Source organism: Mesocricetus auratus, unplaced genomic scaffold (genome assembly GCF_017639785.1).
Source record: "Mesocricetus auratus isolate SY011 unplaced genomic scaffold, BCM_Maur_2.0 Super-Scaffold_100007, whole genome shotgun sequence".
Taxonomy (NCBI): Eukaryota; Metazoa; Chordata; class Mammalia; order Rodentia; family Cricetidae; genus Mesocricetus; species Mesocricetus auratus.
In genome coordinates this window covers 82,141,794-82,164,360 of record NW_024429191.1, presented here as the reverse complement: position 1 = coordinate 82,164,360, position 22,567 = coordinate 82,141,794, and the positions used below count along the sequence as shown (strand labels likewise).

General features: G+C 45.8%; 1 protein-coding gene across 2 annotated transcripts in view; it reads right to left on the bottom strand.

Moving 5' to 3' along the window:
- Positions 1 to 6,935: 6,935 nt before the first annotated feature.
- Positions 6,936 to 22,567, bottom strand: part of Itgb3 (integrin subunit beta 3) — a 58,109-nt gene continuing 42,477 nt past the window's right edge. The window contains exons 11-16 of one of the 2 annotated variants that reach the window (XR_005878460.1): positions 19,778 to 20,000; positions 18,750 to 18,850; positions 16,398 to 16,517; positions 11,740 to 11,906; positions 7,515 to 9,905; positions 6,936 to 7,150 (exon numbers count right to left, since the gene is read on the bottom strand). Coding sequence is in view for 1 of the 2 variants with exons in the window: in XM_005070043.4 (XP_005070100.1) it covers positions 9,840 to 9,905; positions 11,740 to 11,906; positions 16,398 to 16,517; positions 18,750 to 18,850; positions 19,778 to 20,000 (677 nt within the window). In the remaining variant the exon portion in view is untranslated. Of the gene's footprint in view, positions 9,906 to 11,739; positions 11,907 to 16,397; positions 16,518 to 18,749; positions 18,851 to 19,777; positions 20,001 to 22,567 lie in introns of both variants that reach the window. The other variant, XM_005070043.4, reaches the window with a different exon arrangement.

Genomic DNA, 22,567 nt, shown 5'->3' with positions numbered 1-22,567 from the left:
CATACATCATGCATTCTGATTACTCCCACTTCCTGCCTCCTCTTTCCCTCTCCCCCACCTCCTTCAACACCCCCAAGTCCCTTTCATGTCTTTTTGTTGTATGGCCCAGTGAGTTTATGCAGGGCCTGGGACTGAGCCTGGTGGGCTCACCAGGATCTCTGCTCTGTTTCCATTAGACCGCTTCCTTTCTTGCTGCTGAATCGTTTGGATGTGAAGCCCTTATCAGAAGTGTGCTTTGCAAATACTTTCCCGCTCTTCCTCTGCTCTGCTCTGCAGAAGCTCTCCAGCTGCTAGTAGCCTATGTGTCTATTCCTGCTTTTCTTGCCTCTGTTTTCAAGGCCAAGTGCAAAGCTTTGCCCAGGCTTCCTTGTTCTCTTCTAGTAGTTTTGGATCTACATTTCGGTATTTCATCCATTTTGAGTTTTATATATATATATGGGCCCAATTCCTTTCTGTGGTATGTAGATACCCACTTTTGTCAGCAGCATTTATGGAAGACATTGCCATCTCCCCATTGTGTGCTCTGGGTCCTTTTATTAAAAATCAGTTATCATCTAAGGAAGCATAAAGTCTTTGTCTATCAGCAGAAGCATCTTCAAGAGATTTGTGAGGCTAATTTAATCTCATGTTCTGGAACTCAGAAAAATTTAAATGAGACTAACACATTTTTTTCCAAGAGTTTTATTGCCAGGAACACTCAGAAGGAAGCTCACACATAAGAAAAGGAGCTGAACCTGATAATGCATACTATGATCCAGCACTCGGGAAGTGGAGACTTCATGACTTGCCATGAATTCAAGACTATCATAGACTACATAGTGAATTCCACGCTAGCCAGAGCCACAGAGTAAGAACTGTCTCCGAAAACAACACAGTGCAAAAAGGAGCTGGGAAGACGGCTCAGTCAGAAAAATTCTTGCCTTGCAAGCAGGAGGACTTGATCCCCAGAACATTCATCAAAACGTCAGGCATGGTGGCACATTTTTGTACTTGGGAGATGGAGGCAGATTCCTGGGGCTCACAACCTAGTTTTACTGGAGTTCAGATTGAGGACTTTATATTTGAGAAGCTACATATAAGGAATTATACCCAGGAAACATAACCTTCTGCTTCTGTATCTATTTAGATGATATGAGTTGACACTATAATGGGATAAGACTCTAGAGCTGTGGGAGGGTGAGTTTATTTTACATGTGGGAAGAAAATTAAACATAATTTTTGGCCAGAGACTAGACAGTGGTGGTTTTGAACTATATCCACAAATATTTATTGCTGTTAAAAAATTTTCCCACAAATTTGGTGGCTTAACAACACAAATTTATTATCTCACAAGTCCAAACTGGGCCTTACAGAGATCAAAGCAAAGGGAGTAATCCTTCTGGAAGATGTAGCTCCAGGTTCTAGGCCAGTGGTTCTCAACCTTGCTAATACTGCGACTCTGTAAAACAGTCCCTCGTGTTGTGGTGGCCCACAAATATAAAATTACTTTCATTGCTACCTCTGTAGCAGTGTATATAATTGTAATTTTGCTACTGTTAGGAATTGTAATATGAGCACCTGATATGCAGAATATCTGATGTGCAACCCCTATGTAAAAGGGCCATTCGACCCTTTCTGATCCATCACAGTTGCTTTGCTTCTATTTCCTCTACATTCCAGCCCACAGAAAAGGGAAAAGCCTTGCTCGTCCCCTTAAGTGGTGTTACTGGAAGCCATGCACCACCTCCATTTGCATCTTATTCTCTAGATGAGCATGGAACATATGGCTGTAAGACTGAGGAAAAATAGGCTAGGGTACCATTAACAGTCTGTTTCAATGATGGTTTCAATCCTCAGGAAAAGCTAACTAAATTCAGCCCACACCCATTAGTAGTTTTCCATCGGCCATCCAAGTGACATTTACACACCCATCACTGACCCCTCCAAATCCTGCCAATTGTGCATTAGTCACTGGAAAGCCCAGCTAATATATTTTGTAAAACAATCGATTGTGAAACTTTTTTTTAATTCTTTTCAGAGTATCCAAGGATATAGTTTAGTTTATAGAGGGTTTTTTTTAAAAAGAATGAATAAAGCCCTGGGTTCAAATCCTAGTGCTCAAGAGGTGAAGGCTGGAAGGTCAGAAGTTTAAGGTCCCCCAAGGTTATATAGTGATTTCAGAGCGGGCTACCTGAAACTATGTCAAAAGCAAACAAACAAAACACCATGGGGCTGGACACATTTGATGGAGAGTGGAGTATGCATTCACTGGCTAGCCACCTCCTCTTGCTTTTGTTCTAAGCAGGCCCCTTGTCTTTGGTTGGTGCCACCTGCCTTCAAAGAGGGTCTTTTCTCTGGTTGCTGTGATGGTTAATTTTGGCTGTTAATTTGACCAGATCTGAATTCAACTAAAACCTGCTTTGGGGTGGGCCTGTAAACCTGCCTCCCAGCGGGATTAACTGAGGGGAAGGCCCCCCTTGAGTGAGTGGCATCTCCTCAGCTGCCCAGATACGAAGTCTAAAGGAAAAGCCGTTGCTCTTTGCCCACTCACTTGCTGGCAAGTGCATCCACTTTCTTGCCAGCGCTGCTGCTCATCCTTCACAGACGTCAGAACCCAGCGTCTCCAGCCTTTCAGTGTGGACTGAAGACCAGCATCACTCCAAGCTTTCAGCACCAGGTTGTGACATTGCTGCTGAGACATCCAACTTCATGGACTGAGCACCTAGCTATTGGTGTTCTGAGCCTTTTCAGTGTGCAGCATGTATTTGTGTAAGCCATCCTAATGCATCTCCTTTGTAATAGGTATTCATTCTGTAGATGCTCTTCCTCTAGTCCAGTGGCTCTCAACCTGTGGGTCTCAACCTGTTTGGGTCAACCGACCCTTTCATAGAGTTCACCATTGGAAAACACATATATTATTACATCATGATTCATAACAATAGCAAAATTACAGTTGTGAAGTAGCAATGAGAATAATTTTATGAGTGGGGGGTCACCACAACATGGAGAACTGCATTAAAGGGTCAGAGCCTTAGGAAGGTTGAGAACCACTGATGTAGATAATCCTAGCACAGTTGCTGCTCCGCACACTGGTCACCTTGAAATGTGGACAGTAAAGATCACACTCATGAAGTTTCATATAGAAACGAGGGCTTTGTTGGAAATGGGACTGGGAGTCATTCATGTTCATCCTAGTCTACACATACAAACACACCCACAATCATGTCCACAAACAGCCCATCCCCCTCTAAGATATTGTATGAGACCGAGTCTAAATGTCATAATTGTTTATCAGATGGAGGATATTTCACAGGTGCTGGTATCGATATCGATAGCCCTGAGCTGAGTTTCCAGAGAGAACTGGAGCAAGAAGTAGAGCAGAGGTGAAACATATTTGGGAGATTTTGCTCTGAGTAGGGAGAACCCAACTGCCGTGGTGCACAGGACTTCATAGGGAAGTTTCTCCATACTTGGACATCCTGAACAGCCAGAAGCATTGGTGTTCTCCGTTAGGCTGGTTTTTCAGATATGCGAAATGCAAACCTTGTGAAGTCATGAAGGCTTCCTTCAGATTTGAAGGGAAGGCCTAAGGAGGTCAGGAAAAAAAAAAGCCAATGCTGCTGTGAGACTCTAAGATGCTGGAGATGGCAGGAAGACAGACTCTTCTGAAAAAAAAAGCTGTAGGCAGCCTACTAGAAGAGCCATGTGCATATGGGCTGCAAAGGGCAAGGCCACAGGGACAGGGCGGCCCAGCACATCATAGCTCACAACACCCCAGATGTAGGACAAAGAGCTACAAAATAGTTTGCCGTGTAGGACAAAAGTCATGCTGTACTCTCATTCTTTCTGTGCTCCAATTCCACTATTTAAATGTTTGCTATTTTTGTAATTTCTCTCTCTCTCTCTCTCTCTCTCTCTCTCTCTGTGTGTGTGTGTGTGTGTGTGTGTGTGTGTGTGTACACAGGCCACAGTGCAGGTGGAGGTCAGAGGACAACTCTGTGGAGTTGGTTCTCTCTGCCCACCTTTCTGTGGGTTCCAGGGATTGAACTCAGGTCCTCAGGCTACATTCAAGCACTTCAGTCACTGAGCCATCACACTGGTCCCCATTGTTTATTAAAGCATGTGCCCTGTTAGTTGATTTTTTTTCACAGAGGCCTCCAGCTTAGAAGCTCTCAGGGGAGACTTGGGACAAGCATAATGGGACTGTTGATTCTGTGGAGACTCTTGAAAAGGGACAACTAATTTCATTAGAAGATGGGCATAAGCTTCTGAGGGCAGAATGTTAGACTTTGGATTCCAAATACCTCTCCCTGCCTCACACACACACACACACACACACACACACACACACACACACACACACACACACGCATGCAAATACAAATACCTTATATGTCCCAGACCCATTCCCATCGAAATAATCAGAGGGGTTTTAAGGAGGTTGGGATTGTAGAGGCTCTGGGTCTAATCAACAGACTTCACATTATATTTATATCAACTTATAATAGATTCCTGATTTGATGGCATTTAGTTGGTGGTGAAAACTAGGAGAGAGGGCCTGGCTGGAGGAAGTGGATCACTGTAGGTATGACTTTGAAAGGCTATCTCATCCCAGCCTTCCTCTCTTTCTGTCTACCATGAAGAACACCCTCCTCCATGCCCTTCCATCACAGAGTTTCTGTCTTACCAAAAGGCAATGGATCCAGCCAACCAGGGATTGAAACCTCATAACTGTGACCTAAAATAACTCTTGCCTCTTGTATTTTCCTCAAGTGTTTTTCACAGGAACAGTATCACAAAAATCCCATCCCCAGACATTGAGTCACCAAATGTCTAAATGTAAATAAGACACAGAGACTCTCACAAGACCTCAGAGGAGATTGAACACATTTAGGGAGATGTGGCTGTAGACAAATCCTACAGGGTTTCAGCATTATATGACTGTCTGTGTCCACTCAAGTCTTTTTTATGATGTTTTTCTAATTTGGTGTGCATGGGTGTTTATCTGCATGTATATGTCTGTACCCTACATTCATGCCTGGTGCTGGAGGAGACCAAGAGGACATCAGATCCTCTGGGACTGGTATTATAAACAGATGTGAGTCACCATGTCAGTGCTGGGAATTGAACCCTGTTCCTCTGGAAGAGCAGTGGGTGTTCTTAAACACTAAGTCATTTCTCCATCCTTAAATGTTTATTTTTTAAGATGCTTTTGGGTGAACAGTGTCTCACTGTATACCCCTGCTGGCCTGGAACTTACAGAGATCTGTCTCCCAAGTTGAGATTGAAGGCATGTATTACCATGCCCTCACAAGACTTTTTTTTTTTTAATTATGCACAAGGAGGAGGGCATGTGCACTTGGGTGCAGGTGCTCACAGACTCCACCAGAGGGCACCAAATCCTCAGAAGTCAGAATTACCTCCTTCCCCATGCAGATCCATTCTCTGTCTTTAGAAAAGAATAGGCTTCTAAGAGTTATAAAATACAGCAAAATAAAATATAGTAAGATAAAACAAAAACTATCACATCGAAGTTGGACAATACAAACCAACAGAAGGAAAGGAGCCCAAGAGAAGGCATATGAATCAAAGACCCACTCTTTCACACACTCGGGAGTCCCACATAAACACTAACCTGGAAGCCAGCATCTATAAGCAGGCCTGGTGTAGACCCATGCAGGCCCTGTGCATGCTGCTTCAGCCTCGGAGTTCATGGGAGCTTTGCTCATCCTGATGTAGAGGACCTTATTCTCCTGGTGTCCTCCATCCCCTCTGACTCTTACACTCTTTTCTGCCTCCTCTTCTTCAGGGTTCCGAATGTTCCAAGGTCTCTCACTCTCTGTATAATGTCTGGCTATGGGTCTTTGTTCCCACCCTTCAGATTTTCCTATTCAGTCCTTATATGACATACATTTTGTGTATATGACAGTGGTTTCATGAGATTATAATAGCATTGAATTTTCTTATGACATCATAGCTATCATGTAATTAAAACTGTTACTGCCAAAGTATAACACATACAGTTGTATTCAATACTTGACAATAGCTATATTGTTGGTTGTGTATTTACCATACTACGTTTCAATCATTATTTTAGTGTGTACTCCTTCCACTTACTTGTTTTTTTAAAGGTTTACTGTATAAAGGTATGTCTTGTTCCCCCAGACAGCAGCCTTTTATCTTTTGTTTACCATGCCTTATGACTGTATCAGTAGGTTTTCTGTGGTAACTCACTTGGACCCCCCAGGTCTATGTGTCCACTCTCTCACAACAACAAAACTACTCAGCATTTCTCAGAACATATGACTGTAGTTCTGGGATACGACTTGTCAACTTTCATTTCTTTGTAAGTATGTGTAGAGTATCTCTGTCTGTCTGTCTGTCTGTCTGTATCTCTGTGTACATATATGTGTGTGTGCAGGTTCCTATGGAAGTCAGAAAGGGATCCTCTGGACCTGAAGCTGCAGGTGGTTGGGAACTGAACTCCAGTCCTCTGAAAGAGCAAACAGCGCTCTTAACCACCGAGTCATCTCTCCAGCACTTCAAATTCATTTTTTAAAACTTTCTAAGTGATACTGCTATTGTTGGTCCTGAGGCCACACTTTGTCACCAGCCGGCTTAAGTAAAAGTTAGGCATATAAGTGGTCCTGAAAATAATTTGCCATCCATCAAGCCTTCACTGGTTTCTGATTCCCACAGACAAAAACCTAGGCTGTGTCGACAGTCTGCTCTGCTTTGGTTTCCAAAGTTCCTTTAAAATCCCCAATTTAAGAAAAACAAAACCTTAGACAGTAATGACCGTCTCATTTTGAAAATCTCAAAGTTCTGGATTCCGAAGTTAGCTCCAGCTCCCCCAGTCATCACCCTTCTGTTACATCTGGAAGCAGTGACAGTCTTTGCACCCAGAGAAGACAGAAATAACAGCACAGGAAGCTTGGGGAAGCTGAGGCCACTTCTTTAGGAAAGCACATTTAATTCTGTGACATGACTCAGAGGAGGTGCCGAGGAAGCCGGGATGGTGCTGAAGCAATCTCAACCAGAAACTGACGAAGAAATACCTTGATGCAGCTTCAGAATGTCTGCGAGATAAACAACTGACTCCAAGTGGAACAGGCAGGTGTGTTCCACTTCCTATTATTGTCCTCAGACCCTGAGACTGGGCAGAAATCACCTGTAAAAGAACAGGGCACCATCCTCTGTGCTGTTGCTCAAGGTCGGAACAATTTTAGATGTTCCTGGGCCTCTGGTGAAAACAGCTCCAGGTATTCCCATGTCCTGAAGAACAGCGCTGGTCATCAAGAACCATGAGCCTCATTCCAGAAACACTAGATTCCCGCTCACCTCTTCATCCTTGTAATGCATTTTCTTCTCCTCTCTTAGTTTCCTCATCTAAACCATCTTCTCTAAAGAAAATCCCACTCTACTCTCATGGATGAACTCTGTCTCAGTAGCTAAATGCGATGGTTAATATTTAAACTTCTTGGATCTGTGACCACTCTTCCCGGTCCCTCCCTCATCCTCCTACCACATCCTACCTGCTAACCCCAGAGTAACCCAAGGACAAGACAGGACAGGACAGGCTTATTCCTGTTCTCGAGGCCTGTTCTCAACACTAACACCTGGATCATCCTCACTGATGGTCTTCCCAGATATGAAGATGCAAATGTATGCAGAATGAGCATGAAATAACCAATTGGATGATAACTAAGTGCTACATTAGATGCACCCACTAAAAAAAGATGCAGGGGTTCTGAGAAAGAACAAGACTCATTGTGACATTATGAGAATGACATCTGCTCTTGTAAAAGCCAATGGATTCAGATCTCAAAACTGAAGGACAAAGACCAGCAAAACACACCACGCACACGCACACGTTTTCAGTTCTGGGAATCAAACCCAGGGTATTCCATAAGTGCTCTACCACCAAACAACATCCCAGCCCCCTTATACACACACAGAATCTTGGCTGTATGCTTGATGCCATATTCAATCTCAGCATCTTAGGATACTGATAGTGTTCTCTCCTAGCACGTGTGAAGTCCCAGGTTCTATTCCCAGCACCGCATAAACTAGGCATGACAGCACATGCCCTTAATTCTAGCACCTGAGAGGTGAAGGCAAAGAGGATCAGAAGTTCAAGTCATCCTTGGCTAACACAGCAAGTTCAAGGCCATCCTGGGCTACATATGACCCTGTCTTTCAAAAAGTTAAAAAGAATATTGACACTTGCAATAGACCTTCCAAGTAGCTGGTTCAAACTCATTATTTTTCAAACTAGAAAACTGAACTCCAGATCAAAGAAAGTGACTTTAACATTTAAAAAAAATAGCTGCAATCCTGAGGCCAGGACTCCGATTTTCTGATCATCAAGATCACAGTAATAGGTCTTCTCTCCTTAGGAGATTGGGGGTTGGTTTTTAACATCCTCCTTGAGAAAGGTCCAATATGTCCGCATGCCCACCCTCACATGCTTCCAGGAAGAGGGGGCCCCTTAGAGACCCAGCAAGTGAGTGGTGAGTTACTAAGAATGATGCCACAAGGGAGTGCCTGTGTCCCACACAGTCTGTGGGTTTTTTTATGCCCTCCTTTGTCATCACATAAAATTACAAATATAATAATGCAACTGTGTTTATATACACGCTCCCTTACAGTGAGTGAACCTCATCATGGTTTTGGGTGTCCCCATAGAGAATAAAATAAAATTGCACTTGTGGCCTCCCGGATTAAAGGCTAAGATAAAATGAGGTTGTCCAACCCATAGGAGAACAGGCCACACATGCAGACCCTACTGGCCTGTCATTCCTTCCCGGCACTTTGCCCAGCGCACGAATAGGAACGACTCCTTCACAAGACACCCAAGAGGTAGCTAAAGACAATCACCCCCATGGATGGGTGGAGCACACAGAGGCAAGGGATGAGGTGTGTGGGGGTGCCTGGGAAGAGGAGCAGACGAGCTGGAGAAGCGGGCTAGACCTCTAGTTCTGACCGTAGCCCTCTGCCCTGAGAGGAAAGCATTTGGTCATGAGCGATATCCTTGGTGCACAGCAAATGTCTGTAACAACGAGAATGTGGAAGCCGGAGATAAGAGGCAGCGTTGATGTAACAATGACACTTCTACACGGATCTCTAGGGAAGAATGACTTCTGTTACAAACATCCCCCAGGCCATGCATAACCCCTGAGTGGTCCTGCCAGGCAGCAAGGACTTTCCTAATGAGAGACCCATAGCAGGACTGAGGTGATGGCAAAAGATGCAGGCAACTCTGGAGGTCTCAATTCTCCCCTAACTCCACCCTCCGCCCGAGCAAGGGGAGGCAGGCAGAGGCGCAAATGATACAACTGGGCTTCAAAGATACGCAGTTCCTACCATAGCTGCTGACAGCACCAAGAGCCAGAACGTACAAACCCAGTATAGAGCCAAGGCCTGGCTTCGCTTCCCCTGGAACTAAGTACTGGAGGCCCGCCCTTCCCTCTGGGAGAATGGCCTGACAAGGCAAGCTGGATTCTCAGAGGTAAGGGAGAGCGCCTGCTCAGCATCATGAGTTCCCCTCAAGCTAAGCAGAAAGATCCCCTTCAGGAGGGATTCTAGGACAAAGGCTGTGGAGCTCTGTCTATGGGGACCCGCCACAAGTTTTCAACTACACATTTCCCTGCACTCAATACACACACACACACACACACACACACACACACACACACACACAGATACACTCCCACATACTGATATTTTTCCAGCCCATCCCAATCCAAGCCCCAGATCCCACCCACAAATACTGTCCCCTGTAAACATGATGGCAGAGACTCCGACAGTCTGACAAATCTGGCCTAAGCTGACAAAGGTCTAAGGATGACTTCTTCTCATTAAGTGCCCCGGTAGGTGATGTTGGTGAAGGTGGAGGTGGCCTCTTTAAACAGTGGGTTGTTTGCCTGCAAAAAGAGCAGAAGAGAGTCTCACAGTCAGCTCCTTGCACGTCCTTACCCTCAACAGCTGACTTCCATCTGAGAATGTTGCCCACGACATCCTTCTCTGGAGCCAACTGCCAAAAGCAGCCGGTGTGCACATTCACACTTTTGCTCTGAGGATGGGACTAGACATGAAGTTAGGAGAGGAGAGGATAGAAAGTTGCTAGTCGGCTGCTGTTTCTAAGGGCTTTTAATTCAGCCCACAACTTTTGGTGGTGATTACCCATTAGTCCTTGGCAGTCCCAAAATAGTGTACCATTTTACCCAGTCTCTCCTATTTCTTCTCTCCCTAGTCTTCCTTTCTCTTCATCAAGGCAGTGACAGGAAATGTGAGCCAGAAAGGAAAAAGGCAGCAGGTGGGGTCAGAACACAGAGATTTACTGAAATCATTCTTGTTTTATCTCATCCCTTGAGTGAGTTGCTACCCACAAACCTGTTGTGTGCTCAGGAAGACAGAAGACCTTCACTGGGTTTCCAAAGTTATTTCCCAACCAAAAAAAATGATGAATCCCCTGCTCAATGACAGTACAAGAAATTTATAAAACTCTTTTGTCCCTCAGTGACTCAAAATGTTCTACATAGTCCTAACAGAAACATCTCTGCTTCTTGGGTTCAGTGGATACAAAGTCTAGGGTCACCAGGAGCAAAATTTCAGCCTAACTCTGGACACTCTAGAGTCAAATGGTCACTTGGTAGGTCCAGGAAAATAAAATGAACCAAAAGAGAATAGAATTAAATATACAGGTGGTTCTCAAAAAAACGCACATTTGGTACGCTGTCAAGCTGGCACAGTGGGGGAGAGTACCTGTCCTGAGTTCCATTAGAACCCACAAGGAAGGGGAGGGCTGACTCCGGCAAGTTGTCCCCTGGCCTCTTCACAAATGCCATGGTGTGCATGAGTGTGCACACACACAAACACTTTTTAAAGACTCATTTGATTGGATTAAATCAGGATAAACTACATCCTGGATCCCCCCAGAGAAGCATGATTTGGAAGCTACCACTTTTCGTTTGCAGAAAAAGAATGTAGTAAACAGACATACTGCCACTACATCTATGAGATCAACGTAATTCCTGCAGTCACCAATTCCTTTCTGGGTCAGACAAGCTACTTTAATTCTTGGCCCTCAGCCTCCTTAACTATAGAATGTGAATGATAGCACTGCCCGTCAAAAGGGCTGCTACAGAGAGAAAGCAGAGTAAGGTGTCAAAAGCATTTAGAACAGTTCTTGGTGTGCAGTCCTCAGTAAATGTGAGCTGTCATTTTCTATTCTTGTTTAAACTTCAGACTTCCTCACCACAATACAGTGTGTTACAGATCTGCCCTGCCTCCATCAGCTGGAGAGTACATTTCTCCTTTCATCACAGTATCCTAAGTGTGCACAAACAGGGATCACGACACGTGGTCACTGTAAGGTAAAGGACTGGGTGTTTTTCATGAAGTATAAAGACAACAAAGGACAGTCCATCCATCTGCCAAACAGGATAACTAGAGAACAACTGTGGGTGATGACTCTGACCACAGTTTACAACTGGTGCCGTGACCTCAGGTTCTGTTTTCTGGGGGGTTTTTCCGTTATGTTTTGGTTTTTGGTTTTTTGAGACAGGGTTTCTCTGTGTGACAGCCCTGGCTGGCCTGGAACTCACTCTGTAAACCAGGCCTGCCTCGAATTCACTGAGATCTGCCTGCCTCTGCCTCCCAAGAGCTGGGATTAAAGTCATGCACCACCACCGCCTGGCAACCCCTGGCTCTTGAACCAAAGATTTAAGAAAACGCAAGCACAGCACAGCCTCTTACTGTGTCCCATTTTGCTCTGGCTCGTTCTTCCTCAAATTTAGCAAATTCCTTCCGGTCATGGATGGTGATGAGTAGCTTCCAGATGAGCAGAGTAGCAAGACCGATGAGCAGAATTGCTCCCATCACTGACATCAGGACCACCAGGATGTCAGGACCCTTGGGACACTCTGAGAGGCAGAGGGAGAGAGCAGGAGTTACCAGACATGTCTAGGAATGAGGTCTTAACAAGTGAACAAAACTGGAACTAAGACAGTCAACGGAGTAATCTCACCACTTTTTTAAAGGGGGCAGTCTCTAGGACAGCCATAATCTGTCCTGAGCGGTCTAAATCAGAGTTCTTGGGCTAAATGTATCCATTTGGTACAGGTTCACCCAAGTGTACATTTTAAAACTTAGTGGAGACATGGCTCAGAGGTGAAGAGTACTTGCTGCCATTTCAGAGAGCCCACATTAAATTTCTAGCACCCACATGGTGACCCAGAACCATCTATAACTCTAGGCCACTTGGCAACCTCTTCTGGCCTCCCCTGGCACCCAGGCATGTATAGTACATCTGCATGCAGGCAAGCAAGTCACTTATATACATAAATCTCAAAAATAATTTTTTTAGAAAAATTAATTTGGGGAGTGACTATGCTTGGTTGTAAAGATCTCGCTATTTTCCATGAAGCCTTGGTCTCTATCCCTAGCACTACAAATGCAGGGGCACACACACACACACACACACACACACACACATGCACATACACACACACACATGCACATACACACACACACGCACACACACACACACACCTTCTAACACTAGAACCCACATTCCAGCATTACAGCCACACTAGAGGAGGGGAGCAACTGGCCCTTTTATATTCGGAACATTTGTTTTCTACTTACCAGAGTCCCCTTTCTCCCCTAAGCACAGGCAATGTGTGACTTGTCCTTGGGTCTGTGCCACTGGGCACTCTGGAGCCAAGACCGCCCGGGTTTGAGTCCTGGCTTTAATGTTCAATGCTTATCTGACCTTCAATAAACTAACTTTTCTGGGTGTCTGTTTCCTGTTTCTCCATCTTTAAAATGGAACAGCTTTTCACAGTCATTCAAGAGCTTGTGATGAGCAATGACTAAGCTAAATAGATTTAAAGATCTCAGAACAGTGCCCAGCACAAAATTAACCCCACATAAGCACTAGCTGTCAGTAGTGGTGGTGTTCTCATACCTAGCCTTTCCACTTCCTGCCTCATCGGCAAGTGTGTCTTTTTGTCCCGTTCAGATATTTACATCCCTGAGAGCTATAAACTCGGTGGGCTTCTCAGCATCCTTAGAGAGCAGGATCCTGCCCATCAGGATAATATTTAGTCATCGAAAATATTAACCCTACTGGAAGTGTAACCCTATTGTTCAACCCTAGTCAACAACCAAAGCAGGCATGCTGTGTTACTCCTTCACAGGTCAGCTGATGATATTATATAGAGTCCAGCTTCCCATAAGCCTTGGATATCCAACAAGTGATCTCATACTGTCAACCTCCAGTATTATGAAACCAGGTGTTTGTATATATGGGTGCTGATGAGTCTGGAGAGGAAGTCATGCCCACTGTCCACTCTGTCTCCCACCTTCTTCTCTAAACAGACACTCTAGCTCACCACATACTGCACAAAAACAACCGCCACCACAAACCACATTGGCCGTTTCCCAACCCACCAAATTACAACCTATCGATAATCAAGGGGCTCCTGGAGAGAGCTTGTGAGGTTCCAGTGCCCAAATTACCAGGAGCAAAGGGCCCCAGTTCTTCTGGGAAAAGCAACTGTGAATTCTTTGAAAGCTTGAGGTAGGGCTGACCCTCAAACCTCATAGTGACATTTTCACATGGTGGTCTCGGCAACGCAGGTAGAATCTTAGAGAAAGCAATCTGTCATCACTAGAGGTGGAAGGCAGGAGACAGTATCAGATGCCTTGCAACCACAGCAGTGGGCCCACAGTGGTCCACACACAAGCCCTGGAAGGGTTGGCAGATTTAGTAAACAGAAGTATAGGAAGTCCAGGTCGATCTGACTTCCGACAAACAAGTTACTATTTCAGTGTGTGTGTACTAAATATTGCATGGACCACACCATGTTTTTTCTGGCAGGCCTATCGGAGAGTGAAGAGGGCCCAGTTCTGAGGCCCATTCCATGTCGCTGATTCCACTTGGAAATATTCTTTACTGCCCTGCAGTGGCTCAGCCCTTCAAAGTAAACATCTGCAAGAATAGTCTCTTTCTAAGCTTCAGGGCTCCATCTGCCCATGCTACTCCAAGCTAGAATGTCTGGAAACACTGGGGAGTTAGGTGAGAGGCAGAGCCAGGGCAATAGGAAATGTGGGCCCCTGTGAGGGTGTGACTTCGAAATACAGCTCTTGCACAGGATCCTAGGTTCTAACAACACCACAAAGTCAAAGGACACTGTAGGTCACTAGACCTGCACGTCCCACTGTGAAAAATGGATGCACTGGCAGAGAACGTGACTTCCCAGGGTTGTCTGACCATCCCACATGATCATCACCTTTGCTCCCCTTAACTATAGTAGATTCCAGTCTCAAAATCCCAAGCCAAATGGTTTGGGTAAGTTATTCAACAGGAACACCAACAAAGATTTTGCGACAAAAAGACAAAGTACTTGTAGAGCCAAAATCAAAGACCCAATGCCCTCCTGGAACACAAAGGGATGAAGGTATGGCTAGGGAAGGATAAGAAAAACCTACATGGTGAGTAGGAAGCTGTGGTCAAGGAAGCTGTGGTCAAACCCAGAGATAGCAGGATCCTGGGTACCCAAAGTGGCTCCTATGATTTTCCTGCCTCCACCATCCCACCTTCATCCCCTTTCTTCTGCAAGTAACCAAAATTCTGTAAGCAAATTATCCCCAGAACCACATAAAAACTGGATGTGATAGTTCATGCCAAACTCCAGCACTCAAGGAGAGGCAGGAAGATCAGAAGTTCAAGGTCATCCTCATTACAGTGTGTGTGGTGATATATTATTTATGATTTATTAAAACTTGCCTGAGGATTCAGAAAGCAAAGTCAGCCTCAAGCTATAGAGATCAGGCAGTGGTTGTACACACCTTTAATCCCAGGACTCAGGAGACAAAGGCAGATGATCTCTCTGAGTTCAAGGCCACCGGGGCTATATGAGATTGAGTCCATCTAAAAGAGTAACAGAGCTCATGCCTGTAATCCCAGTACTAGAGAGATATAAAAGATAGAGCAGGGTCTTCAGTAGTCAATTGTAGGATTCTCTAGCCACGTTGAGAAGAGCACAGCAGTCTGAGTGAATCTGAGGAGCAGTGAAGTTGGGAGCAGTCTGATGATTGCCCCTTTGGTCTCAGCTGAGGTAGTGATAAGAACTAGTGGCTGGCTGCTTAGCTTTTCTGATCTTCAGCTTGAAGTTTGAACCCTGATGTCAGTCCCTGGGTCTTTTATGTATCTTGTTTAAGGTATGCAAGGCATTAGAGGACACTGAAACCAGGAAAAAATAATTTAGCTCTTGTTGTGCCCAAATTCTGAACACCCAAAATCACCAAGAGACCCATTTCAATGCAAATGCAAAGAGTCATTTATTATTTAATGAGTTAACTGTATTAACTCGGGTCTTCTGTCCCTCCAATATGGCAGGTGGGAGAGACAAGGACCCTAAGGAGACTTGAGGCAGGGTAGAACAAGGGGAGTGTCTAGGGGTGCGCAACAATCTCAGGACTGGTGTACTTCTAGGCTTGTGTTGATTGGTCAACTGGTTGCTATGGCCAATAGGCACTCTCAGGGCAGTTGCTATGCTCTGCACACCACTATTACGCCACAGTTACCGTAAAGCATATCCAGAGCCTGCCAGCTAACTTTTGAGTGTTTCCTTGCCACATGGAGGTATCTGACCTCCTAGTGACTGGGGCAGGTCCAGAAAGGTCAGAAGGCTGGAAACTCAGCAACATGTGCTGAGTCAGAGGCCTACATCTTGCTGGGTCTTTTCTGCGGGCTGTCATGGCTGCTAAAGCAGAGGGCTGGGTGAGCATCTGGTCCCTTCACTCTTAGGGATATCCATATTCACCTTCTTCCTCTCATTTTTCTGTCTCCTCAATTAACAAGCCACCTTATTTTTTAAATTAATTTTTAGTCATTTGGTAGTGGTGCACACTTTTAATCCCAGCAGGGAGGCAGAGGCAGGCAGACCTCTGAGTTTGAGGCCAGCCAGGTCTATAGAACGAGTTCCAGGATGGCCAGAGCTATACATAAAGACCCTGTCTCTAAATTTTAAAAAAAAAGGTTTATTTGTATTTCTAACGAAGTGTATGTGTTTGTGTCTATGTCAGAATATGTGTCTGGGAGCAGTTGACTGCAGAGGCTGGCAGATTGGGGTCAGATCTCCTAGAGCTGGAATTACAGGTGGTTGTGAGCCACCTGCTCCTATGCTGGGAACCAGGTTCAGGGCCTCCGTCTGAACATCCAGTGCTCCTAACCGAGTGAGCAGTCTCTCCAGCCCCAGTGAGTCTCTTTCTTGCTAGCTCTTAGAGATATACCCCCTTACCTCCTTGACCTGTTTTGTTTGAAAGGGTTACAAATAGAAATTCCTGCCTTACAAGGGAGTCTCTTTCTCCCTAAGGACTGGGACAGGGCCTTAGGGCTCACTTACCTGGCTCTTCCACCACATACAGGATGGCCCTTCCACTGGTGTCTTCATAGTACTGGAATCTGACAACACAGTCATCCTCATTCTTGTAGGTACAGTTCACTGCATTTTTGCCAGTATCCACTGGCATAGGGAAGGGAGAACAAGGAGAATGAGAGAGAAAAAAAAGTCAAACCCCAGAAGACAAGATTTTTTTCCCAAACCCAGGTCATAGGACATCTGGAAAGTACACGACAGAAAACTGCCTGACATTGAGCAAGATGCCCAGGTTGGAGATCACTCCTGGCAAACTGGCCCATGGTGATGAATTTTATTTCTCACGGGCCCTTTTTGGTTCTTATTCCTTCCTCTGAACAGGGCAGGCTATAACAGTATAGTCAGTACATTCTGATGCAAAGCCTGTCTCTACGACCAGCTGTGACACCTGGTGTGATCGGCTCTTATCACCTTCATCTAAGAAAGGAAAGCGATGCCCCCACCTTACATGGGAGTTAATAGCACCCAACAGTTGCTAACACACAGTAGGTGTCTCCTCCCCTCTCTTTCCTTTCTCTGCTTCCCCACTGCTTCTCAGTCTGTTGATGCAACCCTTCTAGTTCTTTCCCTTCTGTTTCCGATGTGGTGTGGCTCTCGACAGCCACCCCCATCTCTGATTCCCATCATGTTTTGCAGGCTTCAGCCCTTCTCATTCTGAAACCCACCAGTCACTGCTAAACGCTGTGGGTAACTCTCCACGAGGAATACTTTGCCATATCCTGACGGATGCAGATGGGCCAAACTGACAGGGGCAGCATTCGAAAACTGCCGATAGCCATTGGGCAAGTCGAGACAGGAAAGAGGGAAGTAGGCACCTACGATATGTTAGCAACTGTCTACTTTATGTCATTTAACTCCCCCTGTAAGGTAGGGGCCATTGTTTTTCTTTCACAGATAAAGAAAAGTAGACTCAGTGGGGTCAGATAAAAACCCTTACCCCCTGAGCTGATCACAGCAAGTCTAGTCTCCGCTAGAGGAAATACTGCTTCTTCAACCCCTAATCACTCCAGCCTCTTTCTGCTATCAAAGGTCCAGAGCCCTGGATCTCTTATAACGCCCCTACTGGAAGCTGACCTTGGGTGACTCTCACATGAAGAGGCACTTCCTGTCTGCATGTGCAATTGTTATCTGTTCAGAGACTGCCATCTTCCGAGCACCACCCTGTCCCTCACAACTCAGATAACATATCAGATGTATTGAAAGCAGCAAAGATCATCTTTAAAGGCAGCAGAATAACTAACTGTAGGTATGGATTCTGCTCCCCCTGTTTATACTTCTGGGGTAGGGGAGCTCCAGAAAGTCAAAAGAGCTTTAAGAGAGAAGTCATGATTATGTATCTACAACACTGAAGGTTTCTCTCCAAACCAACAAGCTAGGCAAAAGCCTAGGGATAATTTAACACTCTTATAAGATTTTGTTTTTATTTTATGTATATGGGTATTTTGTCTGCATATGTATATTTATGCACCATGTATATGCAGTGTCCATGGAGGTCAGAATGGGGCAGGATTCTTGGGAACTGGAGTTACAGATGTTTGCTAGCCACCATGTGGGTGCTGGAAACGGAACCTGGGTTCTTTGCAAGTGCTCTAAACCACAGAGCATCTCTCCATCCCCTTAACATTTGTTTGTTTGTTTGTTTGTTTGTTTGTTTTCAAGACAGGGTTTCTCTGTGTAGCTTTAGAGTCTGTCCTAGCTCTTGTAGACCAGGCTGGTCTGGAACTCACAGAGATCTGCCTGTCTCTGCCTCCCAAGTGCTGGGATTAAAGGTGTGAACCACCACCAGCCCCCTCAACACATTTTAAAAATAGTTTTTGGAGAACTGGTCTTGCTCTGTAACTCAGGCTGTCCTGGAACTCACTATTGTAGCCCAGGCTGACTTCAAAGTCCAGAGGCACTAACCTCAGGTGACAGGATTTTAGGTGTATGCCACCAGGCCCAATGTTGCTTACTCACCTTCTATGTTAGGGGTGGCTGTCACAGGTCTATGCCTTGGTTTCTTTGTCTATAAAATCTAGTACATCACCTTCCTCTCCTTTAAGGGTAAATTAAGACTTATCTGACCTGTGCATCCTTCACAAGTTACGCACAGGTTCTTGATGAGCCTGGGACTGCAGGAAGCAGGTGGATTTGCAAGGATGCAGAAGGCATCGGGAAGCCAGGCTTTGCCCTGTGCCTACTGCACATCAGGCCTGCACAGCGCTCCTTGGGGTGGGAGCTACTCTTCAGTGTAGAGAAGGAAGCAGGCAGGATCTGAGACAGAAATGGAACTATGTACAAGCACGGATGTGTGAGACCCTTAACACCTGCTGAACTTACTCAGTTCTGCCACAAGCCTGATATCATCTCGACAGTAGCGGCTGCAGGTGTTTTCTTCGTGGAGGGTTCCCCGGTTGAACTTCTTACACTCCACACACTCCCTGGAGGAGAGAGGACACAGCCACTAAAGCAAAAGAGGTAGATCCCTAAGTGTGCCACACACCTGGAAAGTACCATGGAGCTCAGGAATGAGGGGCCCTCCTCACCCACAGGCAGGACCTGGCCAGCCAACCCTGGATCCGAGGCAGAGCCTCACTATAGAGCCTAATCTGGTCTTGAACTTGATCCCCTTGCCTCAGGCTCCTGATTGCTGGGATTATAAGATCGAATAGGCTTCTTTAAGCTTCAAGGTCTATGATAGTGATGATGATGGTAGTGGTGGTGGTGATGATGGTGGTGGTGGTGGTGATGATGATGGTGGTGGGAATGGTGACTCCCCATCACTTCTGGAAGGTTTAAGGTCAGCACTGGTCATATGATTTCAGAGTCTACTGACAAAAATTAAAGTTCTATTCAAACATGCTAAGGATTTCAAGATAGTGAAAATAGAGCATTTGGCCCAGCATGAGGCTCTTTCTTCCGGGCACCGATTCCTACCACAGTTCAAAGTGTATAACTGTGAACCTGGCAATAGCAGAGCCACAGACTTGGGTTTCCTGTAACTTCCAAACAGGGCAAGTCTGTACTGGCAGAATGCCCGCCTCACCTGGGGCCCACGGTAACTTCAGCCCCTGCACCCCCCACAGGAATCAGAACGCTGCATTGGAGTGTTAAGAGGGTGTTCTATTCGATCCTCCTCTCAATGCCGCTTTGGAAGAGGGCTTGCTCCAGTTGGTACTACTGTGGTCCCTGCACAGCTGGTACCACTTCCAACATCCCCAGAGAAAGGCATTCATGAACAAAAATGAAAGCAGTCATTTTTTTGGAGCAAACTACTGTCCAAAACAGATCCTTGAGAGTTGGGAGTTCTAATCCGGGGCCCTCTTCCTTCTTGCAGCCTCCCTCCTTGCTCCAAAGTATTGACTCACTTCTTAAATGAGCAGGCATCTGGGCAAGTGGGACACTTCTCACAGGTGTCTCCGTAAGAGCCTGGCTGGACGCAGACACAGCTGCCACACTCACAGTTGCCCCGGCCGCTGCACAGCAGCCCGTTGCTGGACAAGCAGGTGTCAGTGCGTGTCGTACAGTTGCAGTAGAAGCCAGTCCAGTCTGAGTCACACACGCAGTCCCCACAGTTGCACTGGCCATGGCCTACAAACAGAGCCCGGGACAGCAGACCAGCTGGTGAGAAGCCCATCCCATGACAACAGACTACGTCACCCTGTTCTCCCTACAGCACTAAATACCATCCTGTATGTAAGCAGAGGAACTGGCTCATTGCCAGGAGAACTCTACCCAGCAGAGACAGACAACAATTTAGGAAGACCTGGAAAGCAAAGGAATCTTTAGATCTCTGTCTCCCAGATTTCCTGCCTCTTTTCTTGCCCAGTTCTGAATCCTTCTTCCTTCTCTGCCAGCACAAGTCTGAGGACTATAGCCAGCTCTTTAACCCCAAGGGATGGCCCAGCAAGAATCTATAGTCTGTTGCCCACACGGGGCATTCAGGAACTTTGCCAGAGTAGCCTGATGATGGTAAATGGCTCCTCCAGCCCTTACACGTGTCACCTTTGACCTGACAAGACTGCTTCCTCTCCAATGTGACTTGAAAGGCCAGCCATCATTATCATTATCTTCTCCTAGTTAAGTTAGACACCAACACAGGCTCTGGTTTGAATAAGCTAGCCTCTCCCACCAATGAAATAATGGGCCAGCCAACAAGCTCCATTACTGTGTTTCTCGAAGCAGCTAACTGTCATCTTGCAAGTCGAGAAGAAAGGCTCTGAGGGAGCACTCATGAGACAGAAAAGTGCACCATAAAGAGCATGGAGGGGTGGATGATCCTGTTACTGTCTCGTGCCAAGGCTAGGAAGGGAAGGTACACAGCAAGCCTTGGGTATGCAGGTACATGGGATAGGGTATCCAAGGGCCGGACAGAAGGCCCTGGGAGCCTTTACTCAGCCAACAGAGCCAAGGAAGAACAAAGAACAATACAGCCTACCTTACAGCCTGCTGAGGGCCAATACAGCTAAATAAATCCCATCAGTGCCACAGAGAAGGCAGCAGAAAATGAGAAAGGCTCAATGAAAAGAGGAGAGAGATTTTCCAAAGGTAAACAGTTGTAAGCTGGTTAGCGATGACCTCACATAGCCCAGAGGTTTCCACTAAACTTCTGCTGATAAATTGTCCTTGCCTCTCTGCCGGAAAGCTGCAAAAACATTTACCATGACTAATGTCTGAAGTTGTAGGCATGGTTCAACAGCATCCAACCTCACCAATACAACCTGTCTTCTCATATGTCCCCCATATGCTTGCATTTTGATCTAGCCGGCGATGCTATTTTGAGAGATTCTGGAAACTCAAGAGGTGGAGCCTCGCTAGAAGAAATAGGTTATTGGGGGTGGGTCTGTGCAGGGTTCCACAGATACATCCCTGACCAATTCCTGGCTTGCTCTCTTTGCTCCAGGTTGGCCATGAAGTGAGCAGCTCTCCTCTGCCACATGCCCCTGCCCTTAGGCTGTCCTCCCTAAGCGTTGGGACCAAGCAAACATAGACTGAACCCTCTGAGACCATTAGCCAAAATAACTCTTTCCCCCTTCATTTCTCTGGGGTATTTTATAATAGCAACAGAAATAATTAATACATCCTGTTGCCCTATGTCAGCGGTTCTCACCCACAACCTTCCTGCACATCAGATATTTACATTATGATTCATAACAGTAGCATAATTACAGTTATAGTGTAGCAATGAAAGTAATTGTATGGTTGGGCTCAGCACAACATGGGGACACAGCATTAGGAAGACTGAAGAGCCCTAAGTGGCTGAGAACACAGTAGGGCAGCTTTGGAAAGCATTTAGAGAATGATATTATTTTCCAAAACCAAGGAAATGGATATCCCCAATGGAAGTTGTCCCACCAGTATTCACAGTTAAGACAATAATGTCCACAGGCACTTGCTGAGCATTCAGTATGTGCCAGTACACGTCATATTCTGTAGCGAGTTACCCGATTCATTTTTACAACAATCCCATAGTGTCAGAAAGGTTATGTAACTTGCCCTGGCCACAGCTTACAAGCAGCAGAGTCGGGGCTCAGCCTTGAGTGACCACACAACAGCCAACACTCGGCGCTATCCCCTTCTTCCACACTGTTTTTATGGTCTCCTGTTTCTGCTCATATTGTTCTTTCTTCCTTTAACTCTGTGACTTTTCAAATCCCTATGCACCCTTGAGGCCCAAGTGTTCCTTCCTCCCATTAACTTTTTCTGACTTCCTCAGGTTGAGTCTACTGTCTTCTCGTGTGTTCTCCCAGCACATTACGGCTGCCTCTACGTCTGTCTCTACTCTACTCTATGGCCATCTGCTTGCTTATTGGTTTCTCTTTCTAAACCGTGAGCTTCTTGGTAGGAGATACCATGTCATTAATAGAAATTACCATGAAATCTTTTATAGCGTAGGCAGACACCCACCTAATGTTTGTTCAGTCATCCATTCACTCAACAGATATTCACTGAACCTGGACCACAAGCTGGGTCCTGGCAGTTTAGCAGTGAGCATGGCAGATAAGACTGTAGTACAAGGGAGCTTACAATTGCATCAAATCCATGAACACACACACAAACACACACACACACACATCAATTGTGCACTGTGCCGTATTACAGTGTTGCAAGGAGCCATCAGCCATTCATTTCTCTGAAAGTAGGACTTGGAGGGAACC